General features: G+C 38.8%; 1 protein-coding gene across 1 annotated transcript; it reads right to left on the bottom strand.

The window, feature by feature from the left end:
* Positions 1–855: 855 nt before the first annotated feature.
* Positions 856–14,500, bottom strand: LOC106916544 (C-Jun-amino-terminal kinase-interacting protein 4). The gene is made up of 28 exons (XM_014984906.2): positions 14,377–14,500; positions 12,479–12,857; positions 12,165–12,359; positions 10,927–11,047; positions 9,870–9,940; positions 9,358–9,422; positions 8,952–9,021; positions 8,415–8,584; positions 8,029–8,282; positions 7,664–7,721; positions 7,206–7,358; positions 7,054–7,096; positions 6,821–6,945; positions 6,644–6,697; positions 5,680–5,820; positions 4,943–5,075; positions 4,737–4,823; positions 4,617–4,664; positions 4,363–4,504; positions 4,187–4,229; positions 4,007–4,087; positions 3,823–3,890; positions 3,589–3,737; positions 2,743–2,914; positions 2,476–2,589; positions 2,306–2,404; positions 1,932–2,021; positions 856–1,857 (listed from the first exon to the last, which is right to left on the bottom strand). The coding sequence occupies exons 2-28, from the start codon at positions 12,575–12,577 to the stop codon at positions 1,739–1,741; spliced, it is 2,964 nt and encodes a 987-aa protein (XP_014840392.2). The 5' UTR covers positions 12,578–12,857; positions 14,377–14,500; the 3' UTR covers positions 856–1,738.
* Between the last annotated feature and the right edge of the window lie 621 nt (positions 14,501–15,121).

Genomic DNA, 15,121 nt, shown 5'->3' with positions numbered 1-15,121 from the left:
GCATTTGGTGTTTGCAGAGGCGATCATTTGGATGAAGTGTGCTGGAACAGAGACTCATCTCATCTCAACATGCAGGGCAGGGGTACTTGAGGAACAGGTTTGGTAGCCAGTGCTCTAGATTGGGGTTCAGGTCAGACCAGTTTGCATGTCAATCAAGTATAGCAACATCATGATCATTAAAGCTGGTATTGATGCTTGTGGCAGTCTGGGCAGGCCCAAGGTTCTGCTGGGAAATGAAAACATCCCCATCAAGCTCGTCAGTAAAGGGAAGCGTGCTCTAACAGTTCCTGTAACAGATTTTGGACTTTTTTTTTTTTTAATAAGACATACTAGAAAAACACCAGCAGATAGAACCCCAAATCATCTGAGAATCTTCACACTGAGAAAGTGTTTAGTTCATGTTTTCTTCTCTCAAAGTCATAACATTTTTTAAATTTGACTTTGTGCTAAACAATGGGCACAACATGCCTGCAAAATACCCATCACACCAAATGCTTAAGAAACTCTTTTTCAAGAGAGACCTGAAAACAGGCTCTGGTTATCCCTACTGCTTGTGCATCTACTACACTTTTTCCTTCCACTAAACTTTATATTACTACAAAGCAGTCTGAACAGCCAGCTTCCTCTTAGTGGCTTACCCTTTTTGCCAAATGTGTTATTGACACTCTACTGGAAAACAATGTCAAGTCAGTAAATAATAATAATAATAAAAAAATCTACATTTAAAGCAGTTGAAAGTAATATTGTAATTTCCATAGTCACCCATTTTTAGACATGCTTTAGCTGGAAGCTATCATCAGAAATAAAGACTTGAAATATACCATTGTGTGTATTGACAAGTTTTACCTCAACTGATTTGGCTTTTTAAATGTATTTTAATTTAGTGATATGAATCTGGATACAGCTTTACACAATAACATAAAAAAATGACCAATGCTGCAAGATTTGATTGAGAACCTATACTTTAGTCTGTCCAAGAAAAAAAAAAAAAAAAAAAAAGGAGGCTTCTGTGATATGTTTGCTTAAACTTGTAATGCCACACTAATACTGTACAAGACACTTTAAAGAACATCTCTCCCTTATTTTACAAGCACATAAAACACTTTGATTCATTAGGCAAACAACAGGGAAAATAAATAATTTCTTAAAGAGATTCAAGAGAACATTTTTACACAGACACATTTATAATGTGCAAGTTGTTGCAATTACTCCACTTGGACTTAAGAGGCAGGATTTGTTACCCGTCCCAGGACATAAGACCACACATCAAATTCCCAGTTTGAATGCAGCGTCAAAAGATTCTGACATGATTGTCAGAATCAACAAACCCGCTTCCAGTGTGCCAGTAAAGTTACGCAAACCAAGATAAACCGAGCTTCATGATCCAAGGATGGAGGATCGTTCTATTGTTCTACTGGAGATCTCAGTGTTTGTGAACCTGAATTCATCGCTTGTGCAAAAGTTTATCAGATTAAAAAAAAAATGTTGATAACCGATGAAAAACACAGACTGGGTATAAAAATCAGATGAAGGCACATAGAAAGACATAATCTAGTCAAACAAACAAGGTACAGGACTTAGAAATATATATCTAAAAAAAGAAGGGGGAAAAAAAATCACATCTTAAAGGCTTTTTGTTGCCACAGTGAGATTTCTGTTCAGATCAGTGCACCGCTGAGAGGAGGCTCTGGTGCTGTTAATGCTCGTTGACATCCAACATGATTCAGGAGATGAACATTCAGAGCGAAGGGTTGGGCACAGAAGGGCCGGGAATCTGCCAGATGATCATGTGACTACGTTCAGACCGCTGGGGCGTCGACTGAGACGCCTCAGTCGACTCATCGCTTGCGTCGTCTCCTGAAAAGGTTCGTTTTGTTCAGCGTTTATGGAAGCTGTACTCACTCACCATTTAGTGTTCAAACTGAACTCACCTATTCGGAAGTTGATGTAGCCCTCTCCTCCGCTGAGGATGAGCTGAGCAGTGGTTACTTGGCTGTTGCCAGGAGATATGATCAAACAGCCTGTAAGGACGAGACAGGACGCTCATGTTATAAAAAAATAATTAACATTTACAGACATTAAAAGTATATTTCTGTCATTAGGTTAGTGAATTTATCGTTTTTATAGTCTGAAAAGTTGATCAGACCCTGTTCTGCTCATATTCCTGAAAATATAACTAGATTTTAATCTGGTGTCATAATTTTAGAACACTCTAGCCTTTAAGATTGCAATAAATTGACAACGTTTATTTAAAGAGAGAAAAGAAAAACGTACTACATTATAGTAACGGCTCTTAATTTCTTACCAGGAGCAGCAATGATGAATCGAACTGCTTGTCTGTGTCCGTGGTACGACAGCTGGACTGATGTAGTGGAGCAGTATGGGATGGAAATATCCTCTGACGCTGTGGACAATTAGTTCCCTTAATACCAGAGCACATTTCTAATGATATTAAATGGAATCATTTTGACATACTTATTGACAGGGGGATGGAGAAAATGGCGCCACCGCCGGTGCCCACCCACAGACGGCCAGAGATGATGGAGAGGGAGGAGATCTGGAGAGGCGACAGCGTCAAGAAGGGCTGACCTGCAACACAAACAGGAATGTGAACAAAAGCCATAAACTAAATTGAGTTGGTCGCAAATTAAAAGAAAACAAACTGATGTCAAATAAATGTAAAACTGTTTCAGTAAAACTAAAACTGAGAAGAAAAAAAAAAAAAAAAACACAGTTTAGCACCTAATGTTTTAGTGACCAAAGATGTGAAGTCGACTTCCTGCAGCGGTCGCCCAGTAGTCCAGTCAAACAGCCTGATGATTGGGTCAAGTCTGCAGGACGTCCAAACCCCACTTCCTCCAGCACACAGGAAACGGACCTGCTGTTCACTGCGCTCCGATACGGAAAATACTTGCTGGGAAGAAAGATGAGAAATAATGATGGCACGTACAAATACAGCAAGTTTAAATATATATGCACACAGAAGCCAGAAGTGCAAAAGTCTTAAATCATCCTTTGTTTCAAAGATCCTTTCTTGCACTTCGGCTTCTTTTTTCCATCCAGTGCTGAACCTGTTTCTGAGGAATCATCTTAGTTATGAGAGTTTTGGATAACTGCCATGGCTAAAATGATTCCTCAGAAACAAGCTCAGCACCGAATCAATATTATTTCAGACCTTCTAGCTAATCCTGACAGGAAGCCACCCTAATATTGAGCTGGTGTATTCAAAAATGTTTGGAAGATGATCCAAACGTGACGAAATGAAGTTCTTCTTGTGAACCATCAAGTGTGATTATATACCTGAACTGCATGATGGTGTAAATATTTGAATAAAAAAAAAAATATATAAACATTGCTACAGTCCAAGGATGTCATGCATTGTCTAATTTGAATCTTGAAATTAATAATTAAATCAAACAAACGTAATCCAATTATGCAGATGGTTTCAAATTCAAATAAATAATGAGATCCTGGTTCTAAGATGATGACTACATTTAAAATTTAAAAATACACTTCACTTAAAAAAAGTTGATACAGGTTTTATAAGACAGTCAGCATTGTATTTTAGCAAACATTTCTGTTTCTCACCTCTACTTTCTTGTCGTCAGTGTCTATGATATAAACTTTGTTCCAGTATCCAACCCACAGACGAGCACCTTTTGCGAGGCAGCAGCGAATGGGCTGCAAAGGGTTTACTCCAAGAGGCATCACGGAGTGCGACTGCAGATTCCATCCGTCTGTGGATACAAACGCACAACATCTCATCGTTTCGGTCACTGAACATTAATACCGCAAAACATGAGAAGCCAATATGCTGATTACCTGAAGTTTGAGAGAAAAATGCCAGAGTACCATCAGCTAAACCAGCAATAACCTGATTGTTGGAGTACCTGTGAAGTTAAGTCAACATAACGTAGACTACTTTTAGTATGGGGGGGGAATATCTGTGGTCATGTTTTTAAAATCCAATACATGCTAATATGGAAACAGAGCAGATCGTACTCACACTAGTGAATGCACACCCTCTGTGAGGCATACTGACTGCACACATCTCCTCCTTCCTGAAGAAGCCGGATGTACTAGAATACTGCAAAACAAAGACAAGAGATGAAGGAAAGGAGCTGGGCATGAGGGTCAAGAAAATGTGTTTCATGAGGAAGAGATCTGCTTTCTCAGCCAATGCTACCTTCCTTCCTGAGTTCCAATCCACACAGTCCCTGCCGAGTTTTCTGACAAAACAAAACCAACCAGAACGTGTCAAAGGAAAACGCCGAGTCATTTCCAAGCGATTCCAGCAAAACGTTAAATCAATAGAGAAAAAAATACAACAAAGACGCTGCAGCCATTCGATGCAGGACTGACCTGTGGGGGGTACAGCACAGACACAGAGGGCAGGGGCTGTGGGAGGGAGGCTGAACTGATCCAGGACTGTGTTGGACCGTGCTGGGTCAATCACCGTGATTTCACTGCAGGAGGCAGGACCCGAAACAACCCACACAGAACACTGGCAGGGCAGAACGTGGAAACATGAGCGGCATGAGCAGACCTGTGCTTAGAAGGTGTTAATCATGACCGGGTGGAGAGGAGACATTAGAAGATGCATTAAACAAACTTACTGTGGCTTCTCCTGAGATCTCAGGTGTGACTGCAACAGCACAGTTAAGCTGCACAGGAAAAAATGAAGTCAGAAGATAGTTTCTGTCCAAAAGGTGTGATGTTAACATTTGGGAGTTTACCTTGGCGGTGGAGTCCCTTTGATCTAAGAGTCTGAGTTGAACTAAGACAGGCACATCTTTAGGCTCTGGAACGGGCTCACCAGACTCCTGGAGTAATCACATTTAATCCTCATGCATTAGCGCTTGTGTAATTTCCCGCAATTTTTAAGCAGCATTAATGGTAGGCAGGTAGGAAGCAAACAGTAAATCGGCAGCCTGAGAAGTACCTGAGTGTTTGCCAGTGGCAAACTCCAGCCATGTATCTGTCGCTTTCCTAGAGTTCCCCAAACATGGGAACGGATGTCTCTGTAGAGTTCCCTCCTCCGGGCGCGCGGTGAAACACCAGCAGGAGCAGCAGATCTGGAGAAAAAGGGTTTTAGCCACTTGACATTTAAAAAGATTTTATTGACTAAAAATGTGGAATAATTGCAGGGATGACACTTTTAAAAGAAAAGTGTGTTTTTTTTATACATTCTCTCTACATTCTGTGGTTGATTAAGGCTGCAAGAGAGATCAAGACTTTCAGCAGACAACAGGAAGGCTAAACAGATTGCAGCAAAGTTGCTGTCAGCCATCTGGAAATCTCTTAAGTAATCCAAAAATCTACATTTCCAAGAAAATAAACGTCCAAGCTTCACTGTGCTAATTGTTATTAGTATTTTAGTAAAAATACTAATACTAATAATACCAAATAAGGCATCATTACACTAGAAGATTATTGTATTAATAAATTTGAAAAAAAGAGCAAATATTTTGTACGTCACAATTTACTTAAGTGCTTTATTCCTCTTACAATGTCCACTGCTTGTTCATTAAAACAATTTTAAAAGTAAAAGGTTTAAATTGCACAGGATGTTTAAGATTTTCCTAAAATTTTATGCGAAAGTATAGCTTATGCCCCTTTCCTCAAGAGTGGACATTCACTGTACAAAATAAGTCAGCTAAGAACAGGAAAAGTGCTCACTCAGCCTGGGTTTTATTAATTGATGGTAGCTGTGAAGGCCCCTGAGGAGAGCGGCTCAGTGGTGAGGAAGCTGGCAGAACCAGCGCAGAAGTCGGAGCGGGAACCAGAGGCTCCTTGGACAGGCCAAACAAGCGGTTGAATCTGAATAAACAGAAAATATGAACCAGTTGATAAAATTAATAAGAGTAGCATCGGCATCTATTGCCAAAGTGGTTTCACTTTAGTTTTACTGTAACATGGCAGCAAATGTTTATTCAACAATTGGTTACAAGTCTGAAAATGAAAGCACTCTGTTGTGTTGCTGCTTAAACTATAAGTCATGTCTTAATTAATTTATGCAAGTGTGAGTATTTTTTTTATTTGTTTTGTTTAGGGATGGCCTTGAATTGACAAAAGCAAAAATGTAACACATGAAGCTTTTGTGTTGCATTTGATTTTAGACAAATTGTTCTATAAATAAAAAAACTATTTAGTAATATTTGGTAATGCCAAATAATTAGACCGTAAAATTAAATGTTTTTGACTAAGAACAAGCTTGGTTGTTTTTACTAAAATAATTATGTTTATGGTGTGATTTGACTAAAGAGTGTTGCATCGAAACATTGTTTATCAAAAGCGTGTCCCTAAGGTACAACTCATCATGTATTAAGCAGAATATTTTATCTCATATTCTGAGCAGCATATTTAACATTTTGCCAAAAACAAAACATGCAGAAAGGCAATGTTTTATTATTGGCATGATTTATGAGTCTGTCAGGTATTGTAGTTTTTCTTTTATTTATATATTTTTTTTATTACCAGTACACATTTACAGCTTGCTTTAATTACTGACCACACACGCAGGCATGGGAGCAAAGTCTCCTTTGCTATTACAGAGCTCAATTCTTCAACTAAACTGTAATTTATGTGAATTATGGGTAAGAAAAATGTTTAAATAAATAGATAAATAGGCAATTGTACTTACTTTTTCCAAACACTTGATTTTTTGTCCTCTGTAAGCTTCTCCACCTTTGTTGCTCTAGGAAAAAACAAACAATACAAAAGAATCCAGTGCAAGGGGAAGAAATCAATATAATAAATATGCAAATAGCTTTAGGAAATCACTAAAAAAAAAAAAAAAGAATGAAGAGACTAAAACTACCTTATCGTCTGACTGTGTCTCAGAGCCTCCTGCAGCTCAAACAGACGCTGCTTGTACTGGTTCTTCTCCATGACCACACGAGCCATTTCAGAGCGAGAGAACGGACGCATGGATGTGCATCCATTCTGAAGGGAAGTATGGATTTAATATTTGATTTAAAAAGGTCAGAATTCACAGTCAATAGTTAGTAAATTCAAAAAACAATTCTTCTTAAAACTGGAATAACTCCTTACATCAGGATCCTCAGGGCGGCATGTTTCCAGTTCTCTCCGTAGTCTACGACAAGCAGTGATCAAAGAGGATAAGGATATTTTCAGATGAAAAGGAAAGAAAAAAAATGTGGCTGTTTTGAGATCAATCAAATATGCAGAAATGCATTCCACACCTCTTGATTTCCTCTTCCTTCTCCTTTAGCCGTCCCTCTACATGCGCCACAGTTTCCTGAAGAGTCGCCACTTCCAGGGCGAGGGCAGAACGGTCGTCAGTCAGCTCAACCACCCGGGATATCAGCGCCTTACGAGCAGCTTCAACTGACTCACTGTAGACAGAATATTCCTATTTTTTTCCCCCCATACTTATGAAAGCAAAATTGATGCTTACAAGACTGCTTAAGAAAACAGGAAATAGGTTGTCTTTTTTCTGTTCTATACATCTGTGTAGACGCACCCCTAACGTTCTTCTTAATGTACAGTAAATCTACACACTTCCCTTCTGTTCTGTGTAACTAGTGTATATACAGAAGCAACAAACCCACATGTCAGGAAACCTGAAAATACACTTAAAAAAAAAAAAAACACTAGTAGGCCACAGCGAACAAAAACCGCATGTAAATGTAAGACTCACTGGAGGACTTTCAGTTCCTCCAACTGGGCGAGAATCTCCTCAAACTGCTCTGCGCTGCCTAAACAGAGAAAAGAAGCAGAACATTTTGTCTAAAAACACTTGCTGGTGATAGCAAGTAGTGGCATGACTTTAATCTATGTTTTCATGACCAAGACGTAAACAGTTAAACTGTGTAAAAGCACTTTAATAGGAATTAAAAACTCTGTTCCCAAGATTGAGCCAATGCCACAATCTCTGTAACGGGGGGGGAAAAAAAAAAGAAATTTTTTTTGTTAGCTTTATTTATTTCCGTTATCATGAACTCAAAAAAAAAATTAAAATAACTGGGGGAGATATCACAATAGCATCGATGAAAGCTCACTTACCTCTGATGCTGGCCCCTCGGTCTACACTCTCCAAATAATCTCGACTCAGTTCTGACAGTTCGGAGAACACAGAGTCTGTGTTGCGGAGGTCCCACTCGATGCAGTCCTCTTCATCCACCTCCTCTCCATCCTTCTGGTTATTTTCTTCCACCTCGTCTCCTTTCACTTCTCCCACCTGAAGCTCATCCATGTTCCTCAACTCGTCCTCCAGTTCATCCGTTAGTGGCTCATCGGTTTTAGATTTGTCAGGGGTGCTGAATGGGAAGTCAAATCATGAAGAGCCAGATGTTCTCAAAACAAATCGGTAAGCTGAAGTGAACTCTGCCTTAGTTAATAATTACAGTCACTCCCAGAAGTTTATCAGCCAATTTATGGTGTAGGATTACCTTGCTTTCACACTGCTGTGAAACTGTGTCAGCTCAGGCGTGGAGCTTATGATGTCGGCGACGAACTGATCCGTCGCAGGATTTTCAGCAACATCAAACACTTTTTCTTCCTTGGCTTCTAGAGCTTTCAGAGCTGGTGGGCCAGAGTTTGAGTGTGGTCTCTGAATAATCTGCAAAAAAACAAAAAAAACAACAAGAAACACCGATTTAGCTCATAAGAATGGAGTAAAACAAAAAGATACTTTTCAAAATATTTACACCCTTTTGCTTTAACACCCCTAAATAAAGAGAAGCACAACTTGAGAAGTTCCCAAATTAGTAAACCTAGTCGCCCTTTGTGAACTTTAGTCTTAGTAAAAATCCAGCTGTTCTCTGAAGGCCTTAGAGGTTTGTTAGAGAACATTACACAAAACAGGTGAGGATAAACATTTTAAAACCTTACTGAGCTGGAGTTATTTTTCCAAAAATAAAATGGGTAAAGATGTTCGATTTCAGACTTGCAGCTGTAGCCGCACTGAAAAAAAAAGTCATACTCACTTTTTCGTTAACACTGGATCCGGATAACGCTTGATATGGGAATTCTGTGTTCTTGGGACGCATGTGGTTCCTAAGTCCGAACATGTAGAGTAGATGTTACAAAAAAACTCCTTCTTAAGAAACAGAAATAATCATCTTATGATTCACGACTCATTTACAGCATCTACAACCAGACCTAACCATTTACAAGACTCTTTCCTACTGTTAATATTTTAGGAGGAAAATAGGGGCACCGTTACAGTCCAGGCAGAAACAACAGGCTGGTTTGATACTTAGAAAAGCTCAATAATCTTGGAACCTTCATGTGGGTCACACAAAAATCTTCCACCATGGATAATTTATAGTTTTCCTGCATGGGAAACTGAGCAGAATAAGTAAGAGTTTCAAAAGCAGAGCTGTAAATAACCTTAAAGGAGAATCCCTTTCAGACTCCTTCCTTTTCTCCAGAAGTTCTCGATACGAGTTAGTCAACTAAAGGAGAGATAATGAATGACGTTAGAAACAACACATACATTTTCCTTAACGGGGGATAAAAATGGTACCATGTTAAACTGAACTGAAGGTAAACAAAGTAAACAAAAGAGAAAAATGATATCTTATCAGTATTATTTATCTGGGGCAGAATGTTATTTTGATAACCTAAAATATAAGATTAGTAACTTTTCTGATATAAAAAATATTTAAAATGATGATCATGCAACTTCACAGACATACTTTTATCCTTTATCTTATCCAATTTGATCTGTTGCACATTTCATTTTACTAAAATGTTTAAAAACTGAAACCAGCTCAAGTCTGAACAACAATCTGTACAAATCCCTAGGATCTCCGCAATGGCATTAAATTTTAGTCTTTAATTATCGCTTACACACTTCTGTTCAGAATTGAGAATGTTTGGGCTGCAGAGGAGTATCTGACCTTGTTGTGAGCATTTCTCAGTGTACTCAGCTCTCTGGAAAGGTTCGTCTTTTGCTCCTCCAAGGCCACCACTGCAAGGAAACAGAAGACTCTGTTAGGACATCTTTCAAGTCAAAATAAATGGAGATACGGTCTAAACGTGTGGTTTACCACTAATTTTCAACCAATTTGCGTTTTATCCCCGCAGGGCCACAGAGAAACAGGAGTTCATTCCAGCAGTCAACGGACAACAGGGAAACCGCACACGCGCGCACGCGCGCACGCACGCACGCACGCACGCACGCACGCACGCACGCACGCACGCACGCACGCACGCACGCACGCACGCACGCACACACACACACACACACACACACACACCCTGAGGGCAATTTAGGCCAATTAAACCAACCTGCATGACTTTGGAAGAAACCAGAGAACTGATAGTGTGTGTGTCAAGAGGAGCGCAGGAATATTAAAGGAGCTGGAGGATGTCCTGTCAGGCCCTGGATGTGTTCCTCGTGTCTCGATGATAGGGCAAGGTGAAAAGATGGAAGCCCTTTCTTACCAAAAGTCTTGCAGAAAATGTGTTACACATTATGTGTTGAAACTGATGTTGAACTTTTATCCATAATTCAAAATAGTATATTTGGTGCAAAAAAAAACCCTAAACAAAACACATTTCCCAAAGAGCACAGAGAGGCATAGTGATGGCAGCATCATGCTTCGCAGCTGCTTTTCATCTGTTGAAACTGGGCTAGGTAAAGAGAACTGTGAATAGTTTCAAACACGAGTCACTGTTAGCACAAAACGTTCAAACTTCTGGTAGAAAGCTACAGACGTAGAAGAACCTCAACTTCCCTCTGTCAATGGATGCACAAACCTGTACAAAAAATGTTTCAGGTTTTTTTTTTTTTCCTCTGAGCTGCATGAATTATAAATCAATGACTAGCTTAGTCTTTGTTTTTTACTACATAAAGACAGGGATTTTTATAGCCTGTGTGGAAAAATTAAAACTGATAAACTCTGGAAATATGGATTTACTTAAATGTATATTATTTACTACTCAGAAACTCACATTGATCAGCTTGTTGTCTTGCTTTCTTCTCCAGATCTCTCTCCCGCATCTCTCTATCCTTTTCTCTTCCCCTCATGGCTCGCCTCTCTTGTTCGAATTGATCGTCCAGTTCTAGATATTTCTAAAAGAAACAAATATTTAACAGCTCAGGGATATAGAAAAGTTCATTTTTTTTGGATTAAAAAAATATCTTATATACAGTTGAATCCAGAAGTTTACCTACACAGAATAAAAAGACACAAGCCTTTTTGTTTCACTGCCTGAACTTAAATCAGACCAAACTTCTCTTGTTTTAGGTAAGTTAGCATTAAAAAAATTTTAATGCCACAACCATGAGAGAAAGAAAGTCAGAATTATTTATCTCTTCAAGATTAGAAGTATACATGAATTTCTTCAGGATTTGATAGCAATACCTTTGAACTGAATGACTTGGGTGTTTGTTTCTCAAGCTTCTCGTAATAATTTGTTGGAGTTCTGGTCCATTCCTCCAGACAGAACTGGTGGAACTGGGTCAGGCTTGTAGGTCACCTCGTTCTCCCACAAATTCTCTCTAGGATTGAAGTCAGGCTTTTGTGGTGGCCATACCAAAACATTGACTTTATTGTCCTTAAGCCACTTTATGACCACATAGTTGCAAACTATGCTTAAGGTTATCCCTTTAGTTACAGAGTGGCCTTTCAGCCCATGTTAGTACAGGACATGTTTCACTGTGCAAAATGACTCCAGATTGAGTCACAATCCTCACAAAGTCATAAGATTTTCTTCTTGGGGAGATTTGCACATTTCAGACTAAATCACTTGACTTTCCCCATCATATCAAAGAAGAAAGCATCGTGTTTCAGATGTGTTAACTCAGAGATAGTAATCATTCTGTATGTAAACTTTTTTTTTTTTTTTTTTAGACATTATTAAATAAATCGGACATATTCTTTCCTTCATTATTGTGGCATCTAGCAAATAGAAATAATTTTAGTGATCCTAACTGATCTAAAACAAGAGAAACTTGGTCTGATTTAACTTCATACAGTGAAAAAAAAGAGAGAAGTAAATCCGTCTTTTTATTCGGTGTATAAACTTCTGGTTTTACCTGTATGTACATTTTATGCAAGTTGGTGGTAATCTGTTCCAGTTTAAAAATGCTACACGCCTTTGCCAGGAATCAGGACACTTAAATATGAGAAGTTTCATTTCCCAGCTAAATGAATCAATATGCTACTTCAGGCTGGATCAGTTCTCACCTCCTGACTTTCCTTCCTCAGAGCTTTCTCTGCTTGGTATCTCTCCAGCAGCTCCTCTCGCTCAGCTTTCTCCCTCTCTGCCTCCTCCTCCCTTTCTCTCAGCTGGGCCTTGCAGTTAGCCAGCCCCTCCAAGACCCACACGAATGTGGGCACCAGGGACTCCACCACACCTTCACCATGAGTCTCAATAACATTCTATGGAAGGTTAAAGCAGCAGAAAGGGAGCCCAGGTGTTTCACCACATCCAAATAATATTTTTACACACATTTACACTGAAGTGCTCAGAGGAAGAAGAAAAAAGCCCCAATACTTACTTGAAGTTCTGCATAAAGTTTTCCTGCCTCCTCACTCACAATGTTTGGATCCAGCTCCACCTCCCCCGTTCCACACAGCACTTTCTCGCTGTAGTCCATCGGCTTCTTAGTTTTTGAAATTCGGTATAATTTACTGCAAAACCGTCCTCCAAATTTGAGGCCAACAGTAATTTCTTACAATTCTGTGGCAAACATGCTGGAGTGGACTTCCTTACCAACTAATAAAACTAGTCTAGCTAGCTCTCTGACATTTCTGTTAACACTGGCACCACCCATTTTTCACAGCATTAGGTTTGTTTGCAGACCAGCAAATGGAGCATCCTCTCAGAGGCCTGCCAGCAAACTCTGCATGATAGCTGAATGAGTTTCAGAGCCCATCCTGAAAAAAACAAAAAACATAAAGTGATTAGTACTTTTCTTTATATTATAACTTGTAAATAATAAGTCTCTAGTTTCATGACCACCAGACAGTTAGAATGCTTGTATTTTACTACCATTTTAATTTCTGTTTTACTTTATCTCGTAAATACCTAAGTCCCGTTTGGTAAAATAAATTACAGCAATTTTTTTCAAACAATATTATTAGAGATGATCAGTGAAATATTTGTCTTTTATAAAGCAAGAGAACATGCAAACTCAGTGCATAAAGATTTCAGGCTGGGATTCGAACCCAGGACCTTCATCATGCGAGGCAATGGTGTCCTCCTCACAGCAGGTCTGTCAAAGGAATTACGGGTTCATCAGGGGTCCTAATCTTTCGTGGTTCATGAGAGTCTGCTGGTATATCGAGATTAGGCCCAAAATCTGAGAGTAGGACAGTAGCATGTAGTCTTCGGAAATGTATTAGCAGCGTGTTTAATTATGCCTGAGAATTTAGTTTTTTGCTGGGTAATTTTGCATTTATTTTCATAATTTAACAAAAATACCAAACAACACAGAGACATAAACTGATATACCTTGCTTAAAGTACATAGCGACAAAATGGGTGGGTCTGAACTGAGAAAAATGATGGCGCTGAAGGTGTTGGGAAACTGAGGACTTGCTATTTACAGTTGAATTATAGGGCAAACCTGGCAAGCAAGGGCATGATGGACAGCCTAAGCAATAATTTGTGTTACTTTTTTTAATTAACACGCTCATCCCTATTATTATTATTATTATTATTATTCTTTGTAACATTTATGATAGAAATATACTACACACCAGCTTCTTTGAGAGGATTTAATTTTGTAGAGGTCATGTAAAGCACTGACTGTAGAACATGAGAAATGTATCCTCTTTATGCTGAGGATCTACTGCATGCCAAGTTGTTAGCCAACAGCTCTGATTAGACACGGTTTTTCATGGATTCAGAAACTAATTGATGCAAAGGATGAAATAAAGAAGGCAATATTCCCTAAATAAATTCATGAATATAGACCAATTACATTTTGAGTTTAATGTTGACAAAGATGAAGGATTCATGCAGTTTTGAATTAAAACCGAGTAGCATAACTAAAAAAGGACAGGAATCATTTTAAAAAACCATAAACGTAAATCAACCAACGAATGGGATTTGTGTAACTATAAAAAGCCAACTCAATTATCATGCCTTCTTCTGTGAAATATAGCCACAAACAGATTTCAGAACTTTATAAGATTAATTTTTAAATGCAAATAGATCAGCAACAAGTTGCATCCAGCAAAAAAACTCGTGTTATTAACATTATTAGTTATTAAAATAAGAGCATAAATAAGCCCAGTCTGAATTGTCTTATGTCTTGCCAGCCTGTATAAATAAATAAAGTGACTGACAGTGGACACCTTGAAGACCGTTGGCAGCAAGTTTACAAAGTTGTCAGTTGGCCAGAAAACTAGCCGAATGGCTATCATGTTCAGTCGTCTAGCAACAAACTTACCTCCACCGACGATTCTGGGTTGATTTTTACTCTACAACCGAATATCACTCAGCTGTTTCGTGCGTTTTCGTCGGAGACATTATCAATTTCTGAAACCAGTTTAAAGAAGGGGGTTGTTGTCCAATTTTTGACGTGCGCAGACATGTCTTCTGACTGTCCAATCAGAGCCCCGACACTGTGGACCGTATCCAATGGGATTGGAAAAGGGGCGGGATATGTGTAGTTTTGTTTTCGGAAAGAAAAAAAAGGTTTCCTGAAACTTGAACGGTGACACGTGACTTGAGGAGTTAACAGCGGGTTGTCAGGTGATCCTGGTGAAGCCTTCCCAAGCCTCATACCTGCTGAAATACCTTACATGCATGAGAATAAACGAGTTTTCCCGTGTCGTGTTGAATTGGAAAATGTTGGGACTGAGAACGGCGCTGGTGGAAATATTCAGGTGTGAGCAATTTTGAATGTGTGTCTCAGTAAAGAGTTCTGTGGCGTTATTTTTGCAAAATGTTCAACATTACAATACACTTAAAGTCTCTATAAAATAATTTAGCAAAAGATATATTACTATAGATATAGAATGTGAAGAAACATTCACTGCAAATTAGAAGATGAAGTTTGCTTTTCCTACAGCAGGGGGAGATACCAACGCATTTTTTATCTGAATCTCGTTGTTGCATGTAACTTCTAACTTCTGCTTTTTGCCATGATATAAAAGATGAAAGATATTTAATTTTCAGAAATTCATTATATA

This window comes from Poecilia mexicana, unplaced genomic scaffold (genome assembly GCF_051168715.1).
Source record: "Poecilia mexicana isolate PSO_F unplaced genomic scaffold, ASM5116871v1 scaffold_16, whole genome shotgun sequence".
In the NCBI taxonomy this organism is placed as follows: domain Eukaryota; kingdom Metazoa; phylum Chordata; class Actinopteri; order Cyprinodontiformes; family Poeciliidae; genus Poecilia; species Poecilia mexicana.
This window is presented reverse-complemented; position numbering and strand designations above follow the sequence as displayed.